Source organism: Schistocerca americana, chromosome X (assembly GCF_021461395.2).
Source record: "Schistocerca americana isolate TAMUIC-IGC-003095 chromosome X, iqSchAmer2.1, whole genome shotgun sequence".
Classification (NCBI taxonomy): Eukaryota; Metazoa; Arthropoda; class Insecta; order Orthoptera; family Acrididae; genus Schistocerca; species Schistocerca americana.
Window position 1 is genome coordinate 730,567,346 of NC_060130.1, and position 23,242 is coordinate 730,590,587.

At 41.3% G+C, this 23,242-nt stretch overlaps 1 protein-coding gene across 1 annotated transcript in view; it reads left to right on the top strand.

Moving 5' to 3' along the window:
* Nucleotides 1-23,242, top strand: part of LOC124554850 (F-box/LRR-repeat protein 2-like) — a 275,820-nt gene that overhangs the window by 200,037 nt on the left and 52,541 nt on the right. Inside the window, 2 exon segments of the mRNA XM_047128517.1 lie at nt 13,210-13,277; nt 23,060-23,189. Coding sequence (XP_046984473.1) covers nt 13,210-13,277; nt 23,060-23,189 — 198 coding nt within the window.

The following is a 23,242-nucleotide window of genomic DNA, read 5'->3' on the forward strand; positions in this document are numbered from 1 at the left end:
TAACAACGCCACATTTGTATCAATTAAAAGCGACCTCCCTGAGGACCAGTCACAAGCAGTAGCTAGTACTATCTCTTAGTTGCCGCTTTCCAGCCACCGGAGGCACGCTGTAGTTACTAGGAACAAACTTTCAGTAAAAAGATAGAGTTTTGTAAGAGAAAGTTTATTTCAGAACGTCATTTCAGGAGCTCCATGCGATTCCGCCTTTCCGTATCAAGACATTTGGAAGGTGATGATAAAATCTATTGACACTGACGCTATATGACGAGCCGGTTCCTTGGCTCGAGATGGTGCAGTTTAGACAGAACTGTCATTCCTGCAGTTCCGAAGGGGGAGAGAAAATATTACCTGGCTTCTTCGTTCGACCTTGCTGGTGGATACTTATAGATAAAGTAAAAACACTCTGTTGGGGGATTAGTAAAACTTAATCCCTTAGCAGGTCAGGCCAACGCCTGGTTGGCCTGTAGTGTGGTTGTTGGCCCAGTCGTCGTATGAGCCGGTTTCGGGAGTGGCCTGCTTTCTCGTAAAACCTCCTGGCGGTGGCGCGGATCCTATCTCGGAGTGGCAGGATCCCGGTGTCCTCGTAGAGCCGGCGCGTCGAATAGCTCCTCGGAAGATGCATGGCAGGCTTCAGAGCGCGATTCTGTATCAGCTACAGTGTCACAATGTGAGCATCTGCAGCTTGTCCCCAGACCACGGCCACATACTCTAACAGTGGGCGAACCAAAGTTAGGTATAGCGTGATGCCGTGTTGCGGTGACGACGACGACGACGACGACGACGACTGTGGGTTTAGCAGCAGATACAGGGCGCGAAGGCGTCCTATTGCTCTCCCTTTGTCATCACGAATGTGGTGCTTCCAGGTAAGCCTGCGGTCTTGGGTAATCCCTAGGTATTTGGCCGTCCCACTCCATGGGATAGGTTCTCCCAGGATTTCGACTGGCGGAAGCCCTGGCGGCAGGAGTCTCCGGGTGAAGACAACTGCCTGGCTCTTCGTGACGTTAAATTTTAGCCGCCACTTTGTTGCCCATTAGCCGCGTTGGAGGCGGTTTCTAAGCACCTGGGCGTTCATGCTGCGAGTGAACAGGGCTGTATCACCCGCGTACAGCTCCAGTTCGACGCCTGCCACGTTCAGAGCGTCGACAGTGTACAGGGAGTACAGCATGGGGCCGAGTACCGACCCCTGCGGCACCCCTTCACTTATCTGCCGATCTGTAGACATACCGTCGCCGGCCCTCACGTGGAAGATTCGTTCAGACAGGTACGACCGCAGTAGCGTCACGTGGGATGTCGCTATGCTATGTTCAGAAAGTCTTAACTCGAGACCGTCTTGCCACACCGAGTCAAACGGTCGGGAGACGTCGAGGAACACTGCCCCAGGGAATTCCCTTGTTTCCAGTGCTCTCATCGCCGGTTCTACCACTTGCAGGAGCTGGTGGGATGTTCTCCTCGGAACCCGAACTGCTCGTCCGGGTTTATGCCCTCTATGCTGAATCAGTATGATTATGCTGAATCTGTTTTCTCACGTACAGCCTCTCGAAAACCTTCGAGAGGGACGGGAGCAGGCTGATGGGTCGGTAGCTAGATACCTGGCGTGGGTCCTCGCCGGATTTCAGAATGGCATCCACATGTTCCCATGCGAAGGGGTGGAAATCTGATCGGAGGATCTCGTTGAAAACATCGGCAAGTAGCCGGTGTATTCCCGGCAGAAGGTTCTTCAGCAGGAGGTTTGTGACGTCGTCGTTGCCTCCAGCCTTCTTGGGATTCATCGAGTGAAGCTGTACAGCAATTTCTTCGTACGTTATCCGCTCGATAACGTCGCCTTCCTCCCTCGCGGCGCCGGAGGTTCGTAGTTGTTCGTGGACCCGCCGTATGTGCTTCTCGTCGATGACGTCGGCCACCGGTGTGAAGTTCGCTGCGAACGCGTCAGCCAGAGCGCTGCCTTTCGCGTCCGGGTCGCTGGCGAAGTCGTTCCCGACCTGTAGGGACGGTATTCGCTGTCGCCGGTGTAGGAAGGATTTTACCACCCTGCACGCAATACGCCGGCCGGTGTGGCCGAGCGGTTCTAGGCGCTTCAGTCTGGAACCGCGCGACCGCTACGGTCGCAGGTTCGGATCCTGCCTCGGGCATGGATGTGTGTGATGTCCTTAGGTTAGTTAGGTTTAAGTAGTTCTAAGTCTAGGGGACTGATGATCTCAGATGTTAAGTCCCATAGTGCTCAGAGCCATTTGAACCATTTCTGCATGCACTGCCGTCCTCCGGATTGAGCGTAGACACAAGGTCTGCCCAGTCCTGGTTCCGGCGTTGCTCGACTGCTGCCTTAATTTCCCGTCTCATGCGCTTCGTGTCTGGTTGGCGAGTGAGCTGCCATTCACGAAACAGTCTGTTCTTCTCGGTGATCGCGGCCAAAATATGTCGCGGTAGCTGACGCGAGAAGTCTTGTGGCCCTTGGCGATGTCTCGGCGTGTCTTCATCTGCTGCTCGGAGTATTCTACGGGTGAAGAATGCTAGGGCGGCGTCTCCCCCAGCTCCGTGGGGTTTGGCGCGTCCTCGAGGAGCTCGAGGGCTTTCGTCCGAAAGGGCTCGGTATCCAGCCTGCGATAGCTCTCTGGAAGAGAAGCTCCGACCACATCGAGGGCAGAGATGACCGGTACGTGGTCGGAAGACAGGACGTTTCGAGTCTCGGCGGTCGTGAATTGCTCGATGCCCTTTAGAAGAGCAGTATCGAGCACGTCCGGTTGTCCCCGTGTGGAGAATATCGTGGGGTCAAACGGCCCCAGTGTTTTAGGTTAGGTTAGGTTAGGTTAGCGCCGTTACGGTGAACGGCGCGGGAGAGGCGGCGCCCGCTGCGGTTGACAGTTCAGTTCGCGAGTTCCATATACTTGAAACGTAACTTCTTTTATACTCACGCAGGGAACAAAGAATATTGAGACTGAACAGACGTCACCTTCCCCTCCAATTTGGAATCTTCTTACTTCCCATATTAAATTCCTCGTATCCTGTATTGCCTAATTACTGCTTTTCGTTGCCTTCGCTCTACTGACAGCATCTTAGTCCCAGTTTCACCTTCAGAAATGCGCGCCCAAACACACACACACACACACACACACACACACACACACACACACACACACACACACACCTCGTATGAGTGTAACATTTATAAACGAAGCTTTGTACCTTCACCTTTTAATTGAAGTTCGGGAACCCATCCATCTATGATAGATTTCATAGCTCTGTTGCAGACAATGGGCAGATTAACACAAAACTTAAGAAATAAAGTAAATTTGTTGATAAAATGCAGGACCGCTTTGTGACTTAATTGAAGCGTGTCTTCACTTCATCCCTGCAGAGATATCTATAAATCTTCAATCATCTGAAACAAAAGCTACGATTCTTCTTGCCGTGTACATTCAGGTACTGCAGCGAAGAGTGAAGTGCAAAATTTCTTCCCTGAATCTCTACATGTGTGAGTGCGTATGAGTAACGTTGATATAAGGTGACCTCACGGATTAGGAGAGACCTCGAATTGTATTTCAGGTTTCCCAAAACTTGCTAATAAGTCTTGTTTGTGTATGTGTTGGAGTGAAGAGGTAATGATCTTACGCACCAACTGGTATGGTCAGTAATGTAGCTGAAAGAGCCAAATTTTGTTAACTGTGCTATACACAACAAAACTGACGTAGATAATTCTTTCCTGGGGTAGCCCGCGCGACGACTTTACGTCAAGCAGGACTCTCTCACGTGGACCTCGCGTACTCGTCATCACGGATTCAGTGCAAAATGGAATGAGGTGAAGAGATGATGAAACTTACCAGGTGAAAAACTTGCGCCATCGAGTTTCAAAGACAGTTTGATAGTTTGTGTTGAGAGAAGTAAAGATAACTGTTGACACCCAAAGTCTATGATAAGCGAAGAGAGCACTACATTCACAGGAGCTGTTTGTGTGTACTCCTAGGAATGTATATCTCAGAAAATCTTCTCAATTCTTCGCCCTCGCGAACCTGTTACTCGGATGTCGCAGATTTGTGAAGGAGAACATAATTTAGTTTCAGAACTTGGGCAAAAAATCATGACAGCTTAGCTGTGTCATTGAGCAACACTACTGTCACCCTATCTGCTTTATTTTTCTCCTCTGCTTTACTGATTCATTAGGTTGTCGTGAAAAAACAATGCCATTACATGCAGTAAAATCGATAAATAAGATGCTATATTAGTCAAACCTTTAAGTAGTGTGTTAAAAACAATGCAGACAACTCTAAACAAATAACCATTATTTTCTCATGCATGCCACCACTGATGGTAAGAATGACTAATGAATTAAACAAGCACCATTGAATGTAAGCTGATACCATAATGTGCATGGGCATCTATGCTACGTAAAGCGGAATGTAGTTTTACTTGGTGTTTGAAGTAATGCATTGCCAGCTATCATTTATGTTCTTTGTCATTCTCATGGAGACACATACAGCAAATCTAGAAATGTACTTCTTTCAAAAGGACATAAAACCAAGTGACACTACGTGCGGTCAAGTTTGACAACGGAGTTACACATACAGTGTGACAGATAACGGATTTCGCGAATAGTGTTGCAAATGCATGCCTATCTCTTGCATGATATACACAGTACGGTAGAGATACAAAGCACACATTATAGTTCTCAAGCCCTAAACTTTTTGTACCATTTGCGGGAGCAAAACTACAAGAGAAATTGTAAAATTCATAGCTTCTGTGGAGTAAGGAATTACTCTGATTATGTGGGCGTTTTGCAGTCTTATGCTGATCTGATAGTATCCTGTTTAATTCTGTAACGCTGAATGAAATAAAGTTTGTTACTAGAAATAAATAAATACCCAGGAATAGTCAGGCACGCTCAATTGTTGTGTTCCAAACCAGAGTTCTTCAAGCAGGTAGAGTACAGAGCACTGTCAACTTCGGATAGTGCCAAAGTTCGTTTTTAAATCCGTAAAGATGTATACGTTGATTATCGTCTGCCGTTCGAATCCTCTGTCATTGATCATCAACGTCTTACGTCTAGATTACCTACATCGGTTTGCTGATCATGGGGACCTAGGTGAAGCAGGGCTGGTGCTCACTAATCTGTTTGACAAATCTGGAGCGTAAAGACCACTATGCTTTTAAAACATGGAAGTAATTATTCGATTTTTTTAAACAATGTGCTCTGTATGTATATGCTTTTAGTACACTTGTACAATTGATGATATTTTCCAAAATGAAAATGATGCTAGTTACGACGATCATATTAAAGGGATGTGATGGTTGTGTGTTTTACACTAGTTTTTGAAACTACGTTGGTGTTTGTGTATAGTTGTTTGTAATTTTTTTTTGTTTGGTACTTCTTAAAAGACAACATCCTGAGTGATGTCCAGGCTTCCTAAAGTGTAGTGGTACGGTTTACCAGGAGGCCCTCTTTAACATAACGTAACGCAACGCAATGCAACGTGGTGGCGGCGGCGGCGGCGGCGGCGACGACGACGACGACGTCGACTTCATAGCTCTTCAAAATACACCTAGAAAACATTCTTGAATAGGATTATCTGGTCAGTTGAAACAAAAAAAATCATACTGAGCATACACTCTTAGCTATGGTACAGAGATACGTAATTCTCGACTGGTCTTTATCTTCCATCTCATAATCCCCTCAACCAGGTTCAGCCTATTTTGAGCTCAGGTCATATCTGCACCCTGAGATTCACACTTTACTTGACCATAAAGGCCACACTTTTTTTACAGGAAAAATTGAAGCCTTTACTGAGTGAATCACTTTCCATATAAAGTTTTATATCAGTGCACACTCCACTGCAGAGTGAAAATATCATTCTGGACTTCCCATATATTTTCATGGCGCAGCAGCTCACTAAAAGGGGAAATGAAAGGATAATGGGGTCTACTTAGCTGTGGGGTATTACCACATTTTATGAAACATGGAATCATGGCAAGTGGTATAGCAATATTCCTCGTGGATGTGTTGAAGGAATGAAGTAGCATGAATCTTACAGCCTTCCTGAGCTAACAGCTACAACTGAGGGTAATTACACTCCAATTTCTGGTGATTACCAGTGGTGTGTAACAGATTGGAACCACATTTCTCTAGCATTGCGTTCCAAATGCATGCTGGACTAGGGGCTATAGTATTGGAAACATACAACCATTAGATAGGCCTAGTGCTATAATGAGTATAGTGTTCATAATGAGAATACATTTACCCTTTCCAGTCCAATTTTTTGTACACTACATTCTCCCCAACACTTATCTATTTTACACAGGGAAGGATATAAGGCATTAGAGGTTATACAATGCTGTTTAAAAAAAAAAAAATACAATATGAGGTAATTTGACAGCCTTAGTTTCTTTTACACTAGTTTTTGAAACTATGTTGGTGTTTGTGTATGGTTGTTTTAATTTTTTTTGTTTGGCACTTCTTAAAACATCCTCCTGGGTGATGTCCAGGCCTCCTCTTGCATGTTTCACAGTAGAAAATTGTTTCTTTTCTTCCTCATTTCTGCTTGTGTTTGTTGCAAACCATGTAATCTTCTGTTGATTTTTTTTTTTGTTTTCCGTTCTGCATTATAAAATGCATCTTCCCATTTAGTCTCTCCTCAGTGTTACGCGATGATCGTCTTCCTCTTCTCTTTGAATTTGTGTTTCTCATCTGGCTGACTAGCTGTCTGCTTAGATTTCTTCTGGAGGAAAAGTTAGTGTACAGTTGTTCTCCACATTAGATGTTTTTTTTTCCTATTGAGTGAAGACTATAACTGCTCTTCACAGAACTTCAGTCAGCCAGAAGAATAATTTTTTCCACCAGTTTCATGACTGCCTTGTAAAGCCATAGCAACCACAGTACTGATTAGCTCTTTGGACTCCTACCATAAATTTAACATATTCCAAAATAATGGTGTGTTTCACGAACTGCAGAGGCTCTATCTTTCCATAACCAATGATCAACTGAATTTGATTTGAGGACAAAATAATGTACTCAGCATCTCTTGTCATGAAATGAAAATGACATAATTTTAATCTCACTTTCTTTGCCACATAACTCATATTTAGCAAGTTCGGTCTTCTTCAAATTACTTGGAAAATCGTTCTTAGAAGACGGAGCTGTTAGATGAGATTTCATTTTGTGCAATTCCTGAGCAAGTTGAGGATTTGTATAGAACCTTTCAGTAAAGATATGATAGTCTGAACCACCTGCACAAGCTACCAATTGCGGTGCCAAAAGACCCAGTATTCGGGTTGCAAAATATAAATCAGGATGAATTAGACTTTCTGTAGTTGTCTTTCCATAATATGGAATGTGAGGGGGGAAAAAAAAGTTTTCTGACTCACACAGACAGATAACTTGTAAACCCCACTTTTTAGGCTTCTTTGGGTTGTAGAACTTGAACTGAATTCTTCCTTTGAATCCCAATGTGCTCTCATCTTTAGTCACATTTCTTTTTAGTACATAAATTCTTTGCATTTACTGTCAATATATTCACTGATGTTCTTCACCTTGCTGTGTCTCATATGTTAACCCCCCATTCCCTCCTGAGTTGTGACAGATGGAACTAAATGCCACATCCAATATATTTGGGAGAGAGAGAGAGAGAGAGAGAGAGAGAGAGAGAGAGAGAGAGAGAGAGAGATGAGAAAAAACATCCTTGAAAAATGGAGTCTTCTGTAAAATAGTCAACTAATTCTGCCTTCAAATTCAAGGCCATGTTTAGTACCACACCAAGAAAAGCCTTCCATTCCTCTAGTGCAAGTGCCACATTGTATGTTTTGTAAGTAAAGTGACTTTCTATATCGTTTCTTTGGCATATGTATTTGTAGCATTCACTATTTTGCTTCACAAGTTGACTGTCATCATCGCGATAAACTTCCAAGGTATTTACTACAGGTTGTCTCTCTTCATAAAAAATTTGAACCTGCTTAGCAATGTGTCTGTCAATGTTTTTCTTGGAGCTTGAAGCAATGAAGTGGTGTGTGTGTGTGTGTGTGTGTGTGTGTGTGTGTGTGTGTGTGTGTGTGTGTGTGTGTGTGTGTTAATTGATTTCAAAACCGACAGAAATTGCTACTGAATGTTGATTCATATTAACTAGTTACTGAGTGAAAGATGTGAAGGGAGTTGCACACAAAAGGCTGTTTCTCGCAGTGGCATGTAAAGTTGCACGTATCCAATGGGACAAATAACAGTAAAACTGGCCAGCAGCTGACTGGAGGTACTTAGTCTGTGTCAACAGTTCATGATTTTTCCCCTTTTCAGATGATGCGAGGCATTTAGTACACCAGTGGCCTGATGACGCATTTAACCTACACTTTGTGTTGTTTTGAAATTTTGTATATGTTTTTTCGTACTATGGCTGGAGTCCACGCATTCATTTTACCGTGAACATGAATCACGATGTTCAGTTCAGTGTTCATGATGACCAAATGTTGCATTTTTACATTTGAAACTGACAACAACTGTATCAAACACAAGGTCATCATACCACACGTTGACTGGTTGGCTAAATCACCCCATCTTAATCCCACAGAAAAAGTCTGTACTTGTTAGGAACAGCAGGTGAAACACAGAAGTCAAAATCACTGCAATTTTGTGCCTTTCCAGTATCTAATCATCAATGAATGGCTTTGGCTGGATGTGGTATACCTGAAGGTATCTGTGGACTTTGGTGTGGCAGGTATTTTTAATAATTACTTTTTTTAAATATGTGAGGAAATAGTTGTAGATAGTCCAAAAGAGAAAGCAAAACAATACAACAAAGAAGCAATACAGAGAACACTGAGTGAAGAAAACATTAATCTCTCATGCCCATCTTAAACAAGGAAAATAATTATGACTCCAAAAAGTAAAAGTTCATACACCTTGTAATATAGAATGTTCTTTGTCACTTATGTCCAGTCACGACAACTGACAATAGCCAGGAGAGCTGTGTGCTGACCACGTACCCCTCCATCTCTGTAACCAGTGACGCCTGTTGGCTGAGAATGACGCAGTGGTCAGTCAGTACCATTGGGCCTTCTGTATCTGTAGCCTTTTCAGATGGAGTTTAGTTTTTTTTATGTCACTTATGTAATGCATCATTAACTCAGGGTATTTTCCCAGAAATATTGAAATATGCCATTGTTAAGCCTTCTATAAAAAGAGTGACTCCACAGATGTTAATAACTACCACCCCATGTCACTCCTTACAACATTTTCTAAAATGTTTGAGAAGCTAATGTACTCGAGGGTTGTCACACACCTGTGTAGTAATTCGATACTTAACCACTCACAGTTTGGATTTCAAAAGGGCCATTCTGTTTAAACAGTTACAGAAAACACAGTAAAACCTTTGAATGATAAAAATCACCAACTTGGATCTTCTGTGATTACTGAAGGCATTTGTGTTAATCGTAATAGTCAGTCAGTTACATGTTCAACAGATCATCTGCTCAATAAATTGTAATTATGTGGAACCACTCCCAAATGGTTCAAATGGCTCTAAGCATTATGGGACCTAATATCTGAAGTCATCAGTCCCCTAGACTTAGAACTACTTAATCCTAACTAACCTATGGACATCACACACATCCATGCCCAAGGCAGGATTCAAACCTGCAACCGTAGCAGCAGGGCGGTTCCAGACTGAAGGGCCTAGAACCGCTCGGCCACAGCGGCTGGCAACAAGTCCCATTTTACATTCAAGCAACAAATATAGTTATAAATATGGCCACATGCTGGCCATTATTTATTTTAAATGTACAGATGTGAGTTAGTAATTCCTACCAGCCACCTTTAGACATTACAATAACAGAAATTCTTATATGGAATAGGAGATGTCAAGGAGAAACGTTTTCAGATTGTTTTCAGATTTTATTTTTCTATCTGTCAGACATTTTATATCACTTAATAAGTGATCAAAAATTTTTGTTGCATCATTTTTGCATCCCTTTTTGTGCTAAAGACAAACTTAATGTGGACTAATGAATGTCAGCTTTTCTTCTGGTATTGTAATTATGTACATCTTTTTTACTTTGAACAGCAGTGGATTATTTACAATAACCTTAGTGAGGGAATAAATGTACTGTGAAGCAGTAATGAAAATGTCCAACTTCCTAAACAGATCCCGACAAAATGATCGTGGGTGAGCGCCACACATTATTCTTACAGCGTGCTTTTTGAGCAATGAAAAATCTTTCTTAAAGATGAGTTATCCCATAATATTATTCCTATGGCATTATTGACTGCAAATTTGCAAAATATGTCAACTTACTACTTGTCATTTCCTAGGGTTGCAATGATTCCAAGTGAAACTGTGGTTGAACTAACTTGTGCTAGGAGTTTCAAAATGTGATTTTTCCAGCTTCGACTCTATTTATTATTTCCTGAACATGTGTTATATTTATTGGTGTATGCCTTAGATGTAAAGAATTGAAGGTGCTGTGTCAATATATTATTCCAATATCCTATTAGAGATATTTTTATGAAACACATAGTTCCTCAAAAGCTTGGTTTGGTTCTTATTTAAGAAACAGAATGCAGAAAGTTATCTTAACCTCTTCGAGTAATACAGAGAGGGATGCCCAGTCATCATACAATAGGGATCCCACAGGGTTTAATCACTGGGCTACTACTATTCTTGCTTCATGTTAATGATGTGCTATGTTATTTGACTCAGGAGAAAGAATTAATTCTGTTTTCAGATGATAAAAGCATTGTCATGAAGCCTGGCAAAGAGGTATGAATAGAGAGAATAGAAAACGGTGCTCTTGTGAAAGTTATTGAATGATTTTACACACATGGGCTAGCTTTACACTTTGAAAAATGCATTTCACACATTTTCTACTGTCAGAAATATCCTACTTCTTATTAACTAAAAACTGTAAATGGCCACCGTGCACCCATATAAATATTATTTTGTATTGAGTTGTGTATAAGTATTGCATGTTTGTTGTGTTGACACATTCCATATAATAATATTTCTTGTAAATTTTATCTATGAAATGACTGACTGACTGACCGACCGACTGACTGACTACCTTCCTCACCAAACTGACGTCATTACCTGGGCTAGCAGTAGTGTTACATGGTATTAGCATGTCGTCTCCTGCAGGGAACTAATTTTTTGTCTGGTGTGCTTAGTCTCATGTTTAATACAGAACTGAAATCAGCAATATTGTAGGAGGCACTACAGTATTTCTTATCACAAAACACATTTATTAATTGTTGCATGCAGAATTCAAGTTATCCCTACAGGCAGCAGTATAGTTGACTTTTCTGTGAGTGAAAGAAAAGGCTCTAGTGGGACGTAAACCAGCAAATGAAATGAAAACTGACTGTTGTAGATTTGTGTTTTAGAAGTAGTGGCACAGTTGTCATTTCTAAATTTAGCATTGCAACACTAAAGCAGTTTTATTCATATGAGGGGAGAAAATGAATGTAAATTAGCCTACCACAGTGGTTGACCATATGTTCACATACTAATTTTAATTTCGTAAGAAATGATGGGAAAGATTCATTCAAAAATTTTGTTCCCACCTTGAACATGAGTGAAGGATGATTTCTTTACCTAACATTGTGATTGATGTTGAGACTACCCTTATGAATTTGCAACGGTTATTGATAGTTATTTTCATGTAATTATTCTCTTTTACAGAAATCATTTCTATTAATGACTTTTGTGATATTTAAAAAGATCTATTTCATGTTCACATATGTTTTTCAATTGGTGGACATCCTATACTTATATGCTGCACTTATTGTTTTCAAAAGTTTTTAATATGATTGGTTATGTTAGGTATTCCTTGCAGTTTTTACTTGGCTCCAGCAGTGCTTGAATAGATTTATATTGAAATAATAGGATAAATTTTGGGAAGAGATTTTATAGAACATTTTAGTCAATTTTTTTTTCTCTACTGCCCAGCTCATCAAGAAACTTGAGATTCAATTTTGATTCATTATTGTGGCTTAAGTGATTTAAGCAAACTGAAAAATAGATGACTAATGCTGCTGGTATTGCCCTGGGAAGCAAGTATGTTATATTAACATAAAGTTGTTTCTTACAGACTGCATTTTGGAAAAATCAAACAGGGTATATGAAACTGATTATATTTGCTACATTTAAAATCTCTGTCATTTTCAAAACTGCCGTGTTTTAGAGAGGAGGTATATTTACCATGTAAAGAACAGTACTGTGATAAAAATGTGTTGTATTGGAAAGGATTAAGTTTTTCAGACACCTATAGTTCAGTTTTCATTAAATTACTTTTGATATATATCAGTACAAATGTACTATCTTTAATTACAATATCCTCTATTTAAGTCAGATGCATTTCAGAGAGCTGTAATACCATTTTCAAAGTGGAATTCAGATTTTGAAGTTCACTCTTTTTGAAGGAGGAGGAAAGAACTGAAACAGCTCTTATTTTTATAAGAGTAGGATGTCAGATGAAATTTATAATAGAAATAATGTATGCCACCTGCAATCCTTCAGTCACAGAATATTTACTACATGCAGTAGTAAAAGAAACCTCTAAATTCACACACACTTTAAAAAGTTTACGCTTTCACTGTCACTGAAGGAGGACAGAAGTTAAATTAAGTTCTACTGTCCCATTGATGACGAGATCATTAGGTCATGCCCTCCTCCAAGGAACCTTCTGGGCATTGGCCTTCAGTGATTTAGTGAAGCTGAAAGAAAGGAAAAATTGTATAGTTGGACCCAGAGTTGAAATGTGTCCTGCCAAAGGAGAGTCCAGTGACTTAGCACTGCACTGCTTCTGTTTGTTTGCGATTGATGACAGTAATTATTATTATTATTATTATTTTATGACTGAAATATTTCTAATCTAAAATTAAGTGTCATGACCTGTGCTCACTGATGAAATACCTGTTACAGTTGTACTGGTCTTGAAGTTAGTTTATTTTTGAAAAATGGATTGCCTATTTAAAACTGATGTTTTTGTTTTCTTTATTGTGATTTTAAACTGATACACAGATGTTTACTTACCATTATAACAAAAACATTTAGACAGTATTTATTTAATTATTTTGTGTGTGTAGCTAAGAAGGTTTCATACATGATGGCAGTAGAGAGAAAAACAATGGTCTTGTTTTGTTTTTATATGTAAGTAAGATTGCATAACACATCTTAAGCAGTGACCTTATTTTTTATTACATTTCTGTAACTAACAAAGATGTTTTCCTTCTTTTTCTCACAGTTAACAAGAGTATTTTCTGATGATGAGGCACAGATCAATAAGAAGCTGCCAAAGGAACTGCTCCTTCGGTAAGATAATGTGCTTTTTATAATTAATTTTCTATAAAATAACCCTGAAAGGATATCTGTATTTATCCTGTTTTGCCACATAGGTTGTTTCTTTTTTCTTAAATTTGCCACTTATCCCTGCTCTGCAGAACCTTTCATACTAGTTTGTAACTACAGCAACTATCAGATATGTGCGCTCAAACTTTAAAAAAAGTACATCCATGCTTTCTGACTGTATTTAAAGCAGGAATTTTAATACCATAACTAAAAAAGTTGAGTAAGGAGTGCTAAACCTCTATGCAAAATACTTCTCACTCTATCTAGGTGTATCATAACATTTACTCAGATTTAGAAAAAAAGCCTCACATATATTGCTGAATCTTTAAACTGATCCCACCACTTCCCTTCACCCATACTATTTTCTCATTTTCTCCTGCTCTTGCCCTCATCACACACACATTCTCACACCTCGTACTCAACAGCTGTCTCTCACCCTCCCTATATTGATACATGCACTATACTGACCTTGCCTAATCCATTCATGTTTGCTACTCCCTCCCTCCCCCCCCCTCCCCCCTCCCCTCCCCTCCCCATTCACGTCTACACATTGACCTCCACCCCACACAGTTATTGTCATCTTATTTATTTTTGTTTCTGTTTTGACATTGGTCTCATTCCATTTCCATGTACATTATATTTTGTTTTCAAATTGGTTTTTCACCATACTTCATCTGGTTTCATCCCGTTTTTACCATAATTCATCTTGTTTCAGCAGGAACAATTCTCTTACGTGAACAGTAAACACACAATGATCTATACTATGCTGATACAACTTCCACCATTATAATATTAACATATTGTTACCCACAAACAATAACACTCACAAGCAGCCTCTGGATTGCATAGTTTGATTACAGAAACAAACTACATGTGCCAGATGTGAAATACAATGATCAGCCAGAACATTATGACCACTGATCCCCTACCAACATAAACCCATCTTGGTGATACTACTTGTCAGACACGCACACAGTGCAGTGAGTGTGCTCTCTGTGTGTAGAATGGGGAAGGCATGCAATCTATATTAGTTTGACTGAGGGCAGATTGTGATGGTCTGGAGGCTCAGCATGAGCATTTAGGAAACTGCATGACTTGTCAGGTGTTCGAGGAGTGCTGTGGTGAGTGTCTTCAACACATTCAGAAAACCAAGGTGAAACCATGCCCAAATGTCGTGGGGTAGGGTGGCCCATCATTATAGATGTTGGACGTTGTAGGCTGGGCAGACTGATAAAACAGAACTGTGATGGAACTAACATCAGATTTTAATGCTGGGCAATGTGCAAGTGTGTCTGAACACACATTGCACTGAATACTCGTAGTGATGGGCCTCCACAGCTGACGACCCATGCACGTGCCAATGTTAACACCATGACATCAGTAACTATGACTGCAGAGGCAGAGTGTTTTATGGTCTGATGAATCCCAATACGTTCTTCATCATGCCAGTAGTGGGTCGTGGATCTGTCGTCTTCCAGGGGAACAGCTTCTTGACACTTGTACTGCGAGATAGAGACAAGCTGGTGGTGGCTCTATCGTGCTCTGAGCAACATTCACGTGGGCATTCATGGGTCCATTGGAGATCATGCAAGGCACCAAAAGGCCAAGGAGTATCGTACACTGGTTACAGACCCCATACAACCCTTCATGTTCCCCGACAGCAGTGGCATTTTTCAACAATACAATGCACCGTATCACAAAGCCAGGAGTATGATGGAGTGGTTTGAGGAACACAGTGATGAGTTCTAATTGATGTGCTGGCCCCCTCCAATTTATCAAATCTTAACCTGACCAGATCCCATCTGGGATGCGATTGAACGTGGTGTCAGAGCTCATCACCACCCTTCCTTGAATTTACAAGAATGATACGACTTGTATGTGCATATGTGGTGCCAACTCTTTCCAGTAACCTACCAAGGCATCATTGCTTCCATGTTATGATGCGTCACTGCTGTTATCCATGCGAAAGGTGGATATACTGGCTATTAGGTAGGTGGTCATAATGTTCTGGCTGACCAGTGTATACTGGTTGATGGTAGACCTTTATATTTTTTCTGAAATCAGAAGTTGCACCAATGGAAGCATTTGTATTTCTTACAAAATGTATGTACACATGAAATGTACAAAATCTTTGTGTGGTAAGCATATATAAATATAATGCATTATCACATTCATGTTCAAAGACATCTTTTTGCCATTACAATAGGTTTCACCATGTCTTTTCCATACTCTCCTCCATTTGAGTTTGAGCATTTTAGTTACACTGTTGTGATTACAAAATAATTCTGACTTGCTGCACAAAGATTTTGAATGAACTTACTTGTAGAGTTAGAGGTAGTATTGACATAAAAAAAATTAAATCAGTTTTACTTGATAACTTCTTTTATTCTGTAGATGAATTTCCAAACAGATCTGGTAACCAATTAAAATTTAGGTTAAGATGCATGTAAAAGCTGATCCTGGAAACCCCCAGCTTGCAGCCATATTTTCATGGATTGTATTATATTTGTAAACCAATGGATATTTCTACATTAGTCAGATATCACTAATATGATGCACAGAACATTCAGACAGTTAAACTAAACTGATTACTACTTACCCATCTGGCTTCCTAATCAATGATATGCTGCATGAATATCTTATGAAGTACTATACAGAGAAGAACCTTATGTCCAGATTACTCCTAATATTCTGCAGTACTAAATTTTCCTTCCAGAGTACATAACTCTTAAACAGGTACACTATGTACCTTCACTATCAAAAACAACCAATGAATAATCACTAATCCCATACTCAAACCATATATGGGGAATTGCCAACTATTTTTGAAATCACAATATGTTTACTTACCTCATTGCCCATATGGTGTACCAAACTTGTCAGGAAGTCATTCTGACTGCCAAGACAGCTACTTTGGCAGAATGTTCCATTCTATAAAAGACAGTGTAAATCTCTCCAATACATTTCTATGGTGCTTTCTTCATATCATGTAGGATGTGTCACTGTAGCAGCAAGAAGTGAGATGAGCTCTACTAAAAGTGCAATGTACAGTTTAACAGGAAACCCATCAGGATCAGTAACCCCACTTTTCACTCTTACAAGGGAACCTCCCCATCGCACCCCCTCAGATTTAGTTATAAGTTGTTACAGTGGATAGGCCTTGAAAAACCGAACACATATCAATCGAGAAAACAGGAAGAAGTTGTGTGGAACTATAAAAAAATAAGCAAAATATACAAACCGAGTAGTCCACGCGAAGATAGGCAACATCATGGACATTCCGAGATAAGGAGCGCCGTGGTCACGTGGTTAGCGTGAGCAGCTGCGGAGCGAGAGGTCCTTGGTTCAAGTCTCCACTCAAACGAAAAATTTGTCTTTATTTTAGCTAAGTTATGATCTATCCATTCATTCATTGATGTCTCTGTTCACTGTAATAAGTTTAGTGTCTGTGTTTTGCGGCTGCACCGCAAAACCGTGTGATTAGTAGACGAAAGGACGTGCCTCTCCAATGGGAACTGAAAACTTTTGATCGCAAGGTCATAGGTCAACCGATTCCTCCACAGGAAAACATGTGTGATATATTCTATGCGACACTGGTGACAGCATGTGCGTCACATGACAGGAATATGTTGTCGACCCACCTGACTTGTACACTTGGCGAATGGGTAAAAAGATTCTTCTACGTTGCCCGATTTAGGTTTTCTTCTGGATGTGATAATTACTTCCAAAAAAGTGATGAAAACATAAGAGTTTGTCACATAAACTGCAACAAATGAATCCAAAAGTCTCACACTCGCACACTTTTCCCTGTGCTCTGTCAAAACATGTTTTTTACGTTTTCAAATTTTCGTGTGTCGACTGTCAAATCCTGCATATGTCCAAGCAAATCTGAACATGTCCTGGAATTTTGTATAGCGAAGTTGATTATGTGTGAGTGCCTGAACTTTGATAATTGTCTGAAAATAAAAAATTAAACTTTTTACTCGAAGGAAGACTTGAACCAAGGACCTCTAGTTCCGCAGTTGCTCACGCTAACCACGGGACCACGGCGCTCCTGTGTTCTGTTGGTCCTTGATGTTGCCTATCTTGCGCATGGACTACTCAGTTTGTATATTTTGCTTATTTTTTCATAGTTCCACACAACTTCTTCCTGTTTTCTCGATTGATCTGTGTTCAATTTTTCAAGGTCTATCCGCTGTGGCAACTTATAACTAATCTGAGGGGGGTGCGATGGGAAGGTTCCCTTGTTAGTTCCCATGGACAATCATTTCTAAATCTTTTTTCTCTAATTCCATGTAGCAATGAAACTGTAGTTTTGTCTTAATTAATAGGAGTTTAGAAATCTATTCTTCATTTCACTATAAGTCATTTCAGCCCCAGTTTGATCAATAAGTAACTGAACAATTAATTTATGAAAGTGTCTTCTTTGATAACTAAGCTCTGCGTTTTCTTCTTTAGTTTTCACTCTAACATTACAGGATGTACGAGATCGACACGAAGAGTGCGAAAGGTAATATGCAACATCTGTCTCCCCCCCCCCCCCCCTCCCATTCCTAAGTTCACATCAGAGTAGTTGCCTTCCATGTGTAAAGCTCTCCTGAACTGCCAAGAGAGGCCTAGAGGCCTACAGTTCCTTAGTAATATGCATTACTCTAATGAACCATCAGCAAAGATTATTACGGAAGTGATGGTGCAGGATTTTAACTACTTATTGCAAACCAGAGGCACCTAATAAGTGATGAGTATAAAGCTGCATTGTGTCTATAAAAATTGTGTAGGAGGGAAATGGATGGGAAAGTAGAACAAATGAAACAGAAAAGAAAAGTTAAGCTGCCTCACTTGACACATGAGCTGTCAGCGGTGCCTTTGGTCTCGAGCCAGGGCTTATGGAAATAGCAAATGGACTTGAGAGTGCTGACCCAACCAAAAACTAATTCTCATTGTGGGTTTAGGTAGCTCAGTATCAGAACTCGCACACAGCCCCTAGGAGTCAAGTATCTTTTTTCCAATGCACCACTGCCAGTTTACTGTATCCCTCGCACCCTCACATTGACAAATTAAATCCATTAGATTATATGGAGTTTTCTATGTAGCTGCCACAACAAAAAATGCCATGTTGAAGACAGCATGTTATCATTGACAGTGCTTTAAGGTGAGTGCAGCATATGGGCAACTATGTTCGCTTCTGTACACAGCATCTGAATTCTGTAGGTATTCTATTACAAGTATGCAGTTACAATGAAGAAACTACTACAAAACGTGCACCTGGCAAGTAAATGCGATGTAACAGTTTTTTGCTCTATGTACATATTTGAATTAAGTAACAGAGATGGTAACACTAAAATTACATCCAATTTAGAACAGAACAAAACTAATAAGTAGTGGCTTCCTATCAGATTCTGAATAAGAAGAGAGGATCTCACAAGCAGAATAGTATGTAGCACAAAGTGAAAGGCAGTAACAAAAATAATACACATTGTGGATAATGGCTGTAGCTGCAGTTCTAGCTTTTTATATGGTGCTAAGTGGTGGGGGAAGTTTACTTCACCTTCTGATGCAGATCTAAATGATAGTTGGCAGTTAAAAATGATAAAACATATCTACAAACACATTAATGATACATAGGGCTCCCTTTATAAAATGTACTCTAGTTGCCCTACTACCATTAAGTTGTGAGTCTTTAACCTGTTAATTACTTGTTTTTCAACATTTTAACACCAATTCATTTAATATCAAACAGCAATTTTGGAAACTGCAAATTTATGTAGTTATGTGTTAACTTTTGACTCCAACAATTGGCAATATCATTGCATCATTGACAGCTAATACTCCATCTGCAGCGATCAGGCAAGCCGGTGCAGTGGTAAGACGCAGTACTCATATTAAAGAAGATGACAGTTAAAATCCTCATCTGCTCATCCAAATTTCAGTTTCTGTAATTTTTCTGAATCACTTAAGGCAAGTGATGGAACAGTTCCTTAAAATGGATATGGGCTATTTCGTTCAGTCCTTCCCAAATAGGGACTTTTACTCTGTCTGTTACGACCTCATCGTCGCTGAAAAGTTAAATCCTACTCTTCCTTTTATCTATAATGACCTGGGACATCAAATCCATTCCTTCATTTCTTCCTTCCATGAAGTCTGTTTCTTAATTTTGATGTTGCATGGTTACAGAACTTGGCTGAGTTCAGATTTGGAAATTTAAGGTTCACAGGTCATGTTACTTCAATAAATCATTGGAGCTATATGTGAAGGAGTACATTCTTTATGTAGTTGTGTAACATGTGTCTTGTACTAAACAAGTGCTCATAGCTACACTCCTGGAAATTGAAATAAGAACACCGTGAATTCATTGTCCCAGGAAGGGGAAACTTTATTGACACATTCCTGGGGTCAGATACATCACATGATCACACTGACAGAACCACAGGCACATAGACACAGGCAACAGAGCATGCACAGTGTTGGCACTAGTACAGTGTATATCCACCTTTCGCAGCAATGCAGGCTGCTATTCTCCCATGGAGACGATCGTAGAGATGCTGGATGTAGTCCTGTGGAACGGCTTGCCATGCCATTTCCACCTGGCGCCTCAGTTGGTCCAGCGTTCGTGCTGGACGTGCAGGCCGCGTGAGACGACGCTTCATCCAGTCCCAAACATGCTCAATGGGGGACAGATCCGGAGATCTTGCTGGCCAGGGTAGTTGACTTACACCTTCTAGAGCACGTTGGGTGGCACGGGATACAGGCGGACGTGCATTGTCCTGTTGGAACAGCAAGTTCCCTTGCCGGTCTAGGAATGGTAGAACGATGGGTTCGATGACGGTTTGGATGTACCGTGCACTATTCAGTGTCCCCTCGACGATCACCAGTGGTGTATGGCCAGTGTAGGAGATCGCTCCCCACACCATGATGCCGGGTGTTGGCCCTGTGTGCCTCGGTCGTATGCAGTCCTGATTGTGGCGCTCACCTGCACGGCGCCAAACACGCATACGACCATCATTGGCACCAAGGCAGAAGCGACTCTCATCGCTGAAGACGACACGTCTCCATTCGTCCCTCCATTCACGCCTGTCGCGACACCACTGGAGGCGGGCTGCACGATGTTGGGGCGTGAGCGGAAGACGGCCTAACGGTGTGCGGGACCGTAGCCCAGCTTCATGGAGACGGTTGCGAATGGTCCTCGCCGATACCCCAGGAGCAACAGTGTCCCTAATTTGCTGGGAAGTGGCGGTGCGGTCCCCTACAGCACTGCATAGGATCCTACGGTCTTGGCGTGCATCCGTGAGTCGCTGCGGTCCGGTCCCAGGTCGATGGGCACGTACACCTTCCGCCGACCACTGGCGACAACATCGATGTACTGTGGAGACCTCACGCCCCACATGTTGAGCAATTCGGCGGTACGTCCACCCGGCCTTCCGCATGCCCACTATACGCCCTCGCTCAAAGTCCGTCAACTGCACATACGGTTCACGTCCACGCTGTCGCGGCATGCTACCAGTGTTAAGGACTGCGATGGAGCTCCGTATGCCACAGCAAACTGGCTGACACTGACGGCGGCGGTGCACAAATGCTGCGCAGCTAGCGCCATTCGACGGCCACCACCACGGTTCCTGGTGTGTCCGCTGTGGCGTGCGTGTGATCATTGCTTGTACAACCCTCTCGCAGTGTCCGGAGCAAGTATGGTGGGTCTGACACACCGGTGTCAATGTGTTCTTTTTTCCATTTCCAGGAGTGTATTTTAGGTATGCATTTCAGAGCCTATGTTTAATGGACCTTTTTTCTTTGAATGATCGTTCCTGTCACATCCCTGAATATTGACTGTTCCTCTTGTATGATAATGAAGTACTCCTCATCTTAAACATAACAGCATGATAGTAAAATCAATAAAATAGCATTATTGTAGGTACTTCAGTATGTATATATCTACAGTCTTATGACTTCTATTTTTTCCACATATCTGTGGCTCCCACCAAGGGATGAGGCACAATGGTAAGATCCGGCACATGAATTCAGGAGAGCAAGTGTTCAAATTATCTTTTGACTATCCAATACCGGTTTTCTGTAATTTCCCATAGATCATTTAAAGTGAATGCAGGGATAATTCCTATGAAATGATATGGCTGATTTCTGTCCTCAGTCTGAGCTTGTGGTCTATCTCTAACGACCACGACCCAGCAAGGTGGTGCAGTGGCTAGCACACTGGACTCGCATTCGGGAGGACGACGGTTCAATCCCGCACCCAGCCATCCTGATTTAGGTTTTCCGTGATTTCCCTAAATCGCTCCAGGCAAATGCCGGGATGGTTCCTTTGAAAGGGCACAGACAACTTCCTTCCCCGTCCTTCCCTAATCCGAAGAGACCGATGACCTTGCTGTCTGGTCTCCTTCCCCAAACAACCAACCATCCAATGACCACGCTATTGACAGGATGTTGACCCCTAATCTAACACCCTTCCAAGGCTCTGCTCACTGTAAATATGTGGAAAAAAATGTGTCTCTTACCTGATCTTAACGTGTGCTGAAGTAAGATGTTCCAATAATAAGTCTGTACACTCTTATTCATTCATGACATGTGGCCGTTATAATGTCTACATTTTCTTGATTTTCTATACCACTTTCAGTGAATTGTAGCATGATACTGTAGTAAGGCTCTAGCTGATCCCTCACCTCAACTCCTTCCCAACCTTCACACTTTTCATCATTTTGCAGAACTGTTTCCAACCTAGAAAGACATTTTGTTCTTAAGGATATTAAATACCCAGAGAAAAACAGGACACACAGAACTGCAGACATGCTGATCCTGTAACTCTTTGCTGATAAACAAGAAACAAAGCTGCAAACTCAGTAATTAGAGTTGCAAGCAGTAATTGGTGCACTTTAGTCACTTTTTGTAAATAAAAGCTGTGTTAAGAATTCCAACAGTTAAACTATGATCATCACATGTAGTTAAGATTCCTAAAAAAGTGTTAGAACAATCCAACCATATATAAATGTACTGAAAGACACATTTCTCCGAAAAATGGACCATAAGGCTAGTACTATGCACTTCTAATACTTCTTAGTCAATCCTGATGTCGTCAACTTGCCTTGGTAAATGTGTTAAGTGAATGGACTGGACTTTGTACTGTAGAAATTTAATACTGCCATAAATACAACTTTTGTCTCATTTATAAAAATTACTGAAATAAAAAAATTAAAAGAAATTAGAGCTTTATTTGCTGCTTAATGCATTGCATATGCTGTAGTAGCTCTTAGAATAACAATGACAAGATTCCAGAATGAGATTTTCACTCTGCAGCGGAGTGTGGGCTGATATGAAACTTCCTGGCAGATTAAAACTGTTTGCCGGACCGAGACTCAAACTCGGGACCTTCGCTTTTCATGTGCAAGTGCTCTACCAACTGAGCTACCCAAGCATGACTCATGCCCCATCCTCACAGCTCGAAGGGAGCTTCTGTAAAGTTTGGAAGGTAGGAGGCGAGGTACTGGCGGAAGTAAAGCTGTGAGGACGGGGCATGAGTCGTGCTTGGGTAGCTCAGTTGGTAGAGCACTTGCCTGCGAAAGGCAAAGGTCCCGAGTTCGACTCTCGGTCCAGCACACAGTTTTAATCTGCCAGGAAGTTTCAATGACAAGATTGTTTTAATTATTATGCTTATTTTGGGCTACTTCTTCTTCTTTATTTTTTCCTCTAAAACTTTCACACCGTTCTGTACAAACTGACACTGATGATATTATCTTTTACAGAATATTCTCCTATTTGGATGTAGTTTCATTGTGTCGATGTGCACAAGTTTCTAAAGCTTGGAATGTACTGGCTCTTGATGGCAGCAACTGGCAGAGGATTGATTTATTTGACTTCCAAACAGATGTTGAGGTAAGCTTGCCAAATGCACTATAGAAACTAGGAAGTTTCATACTTACGTCTGA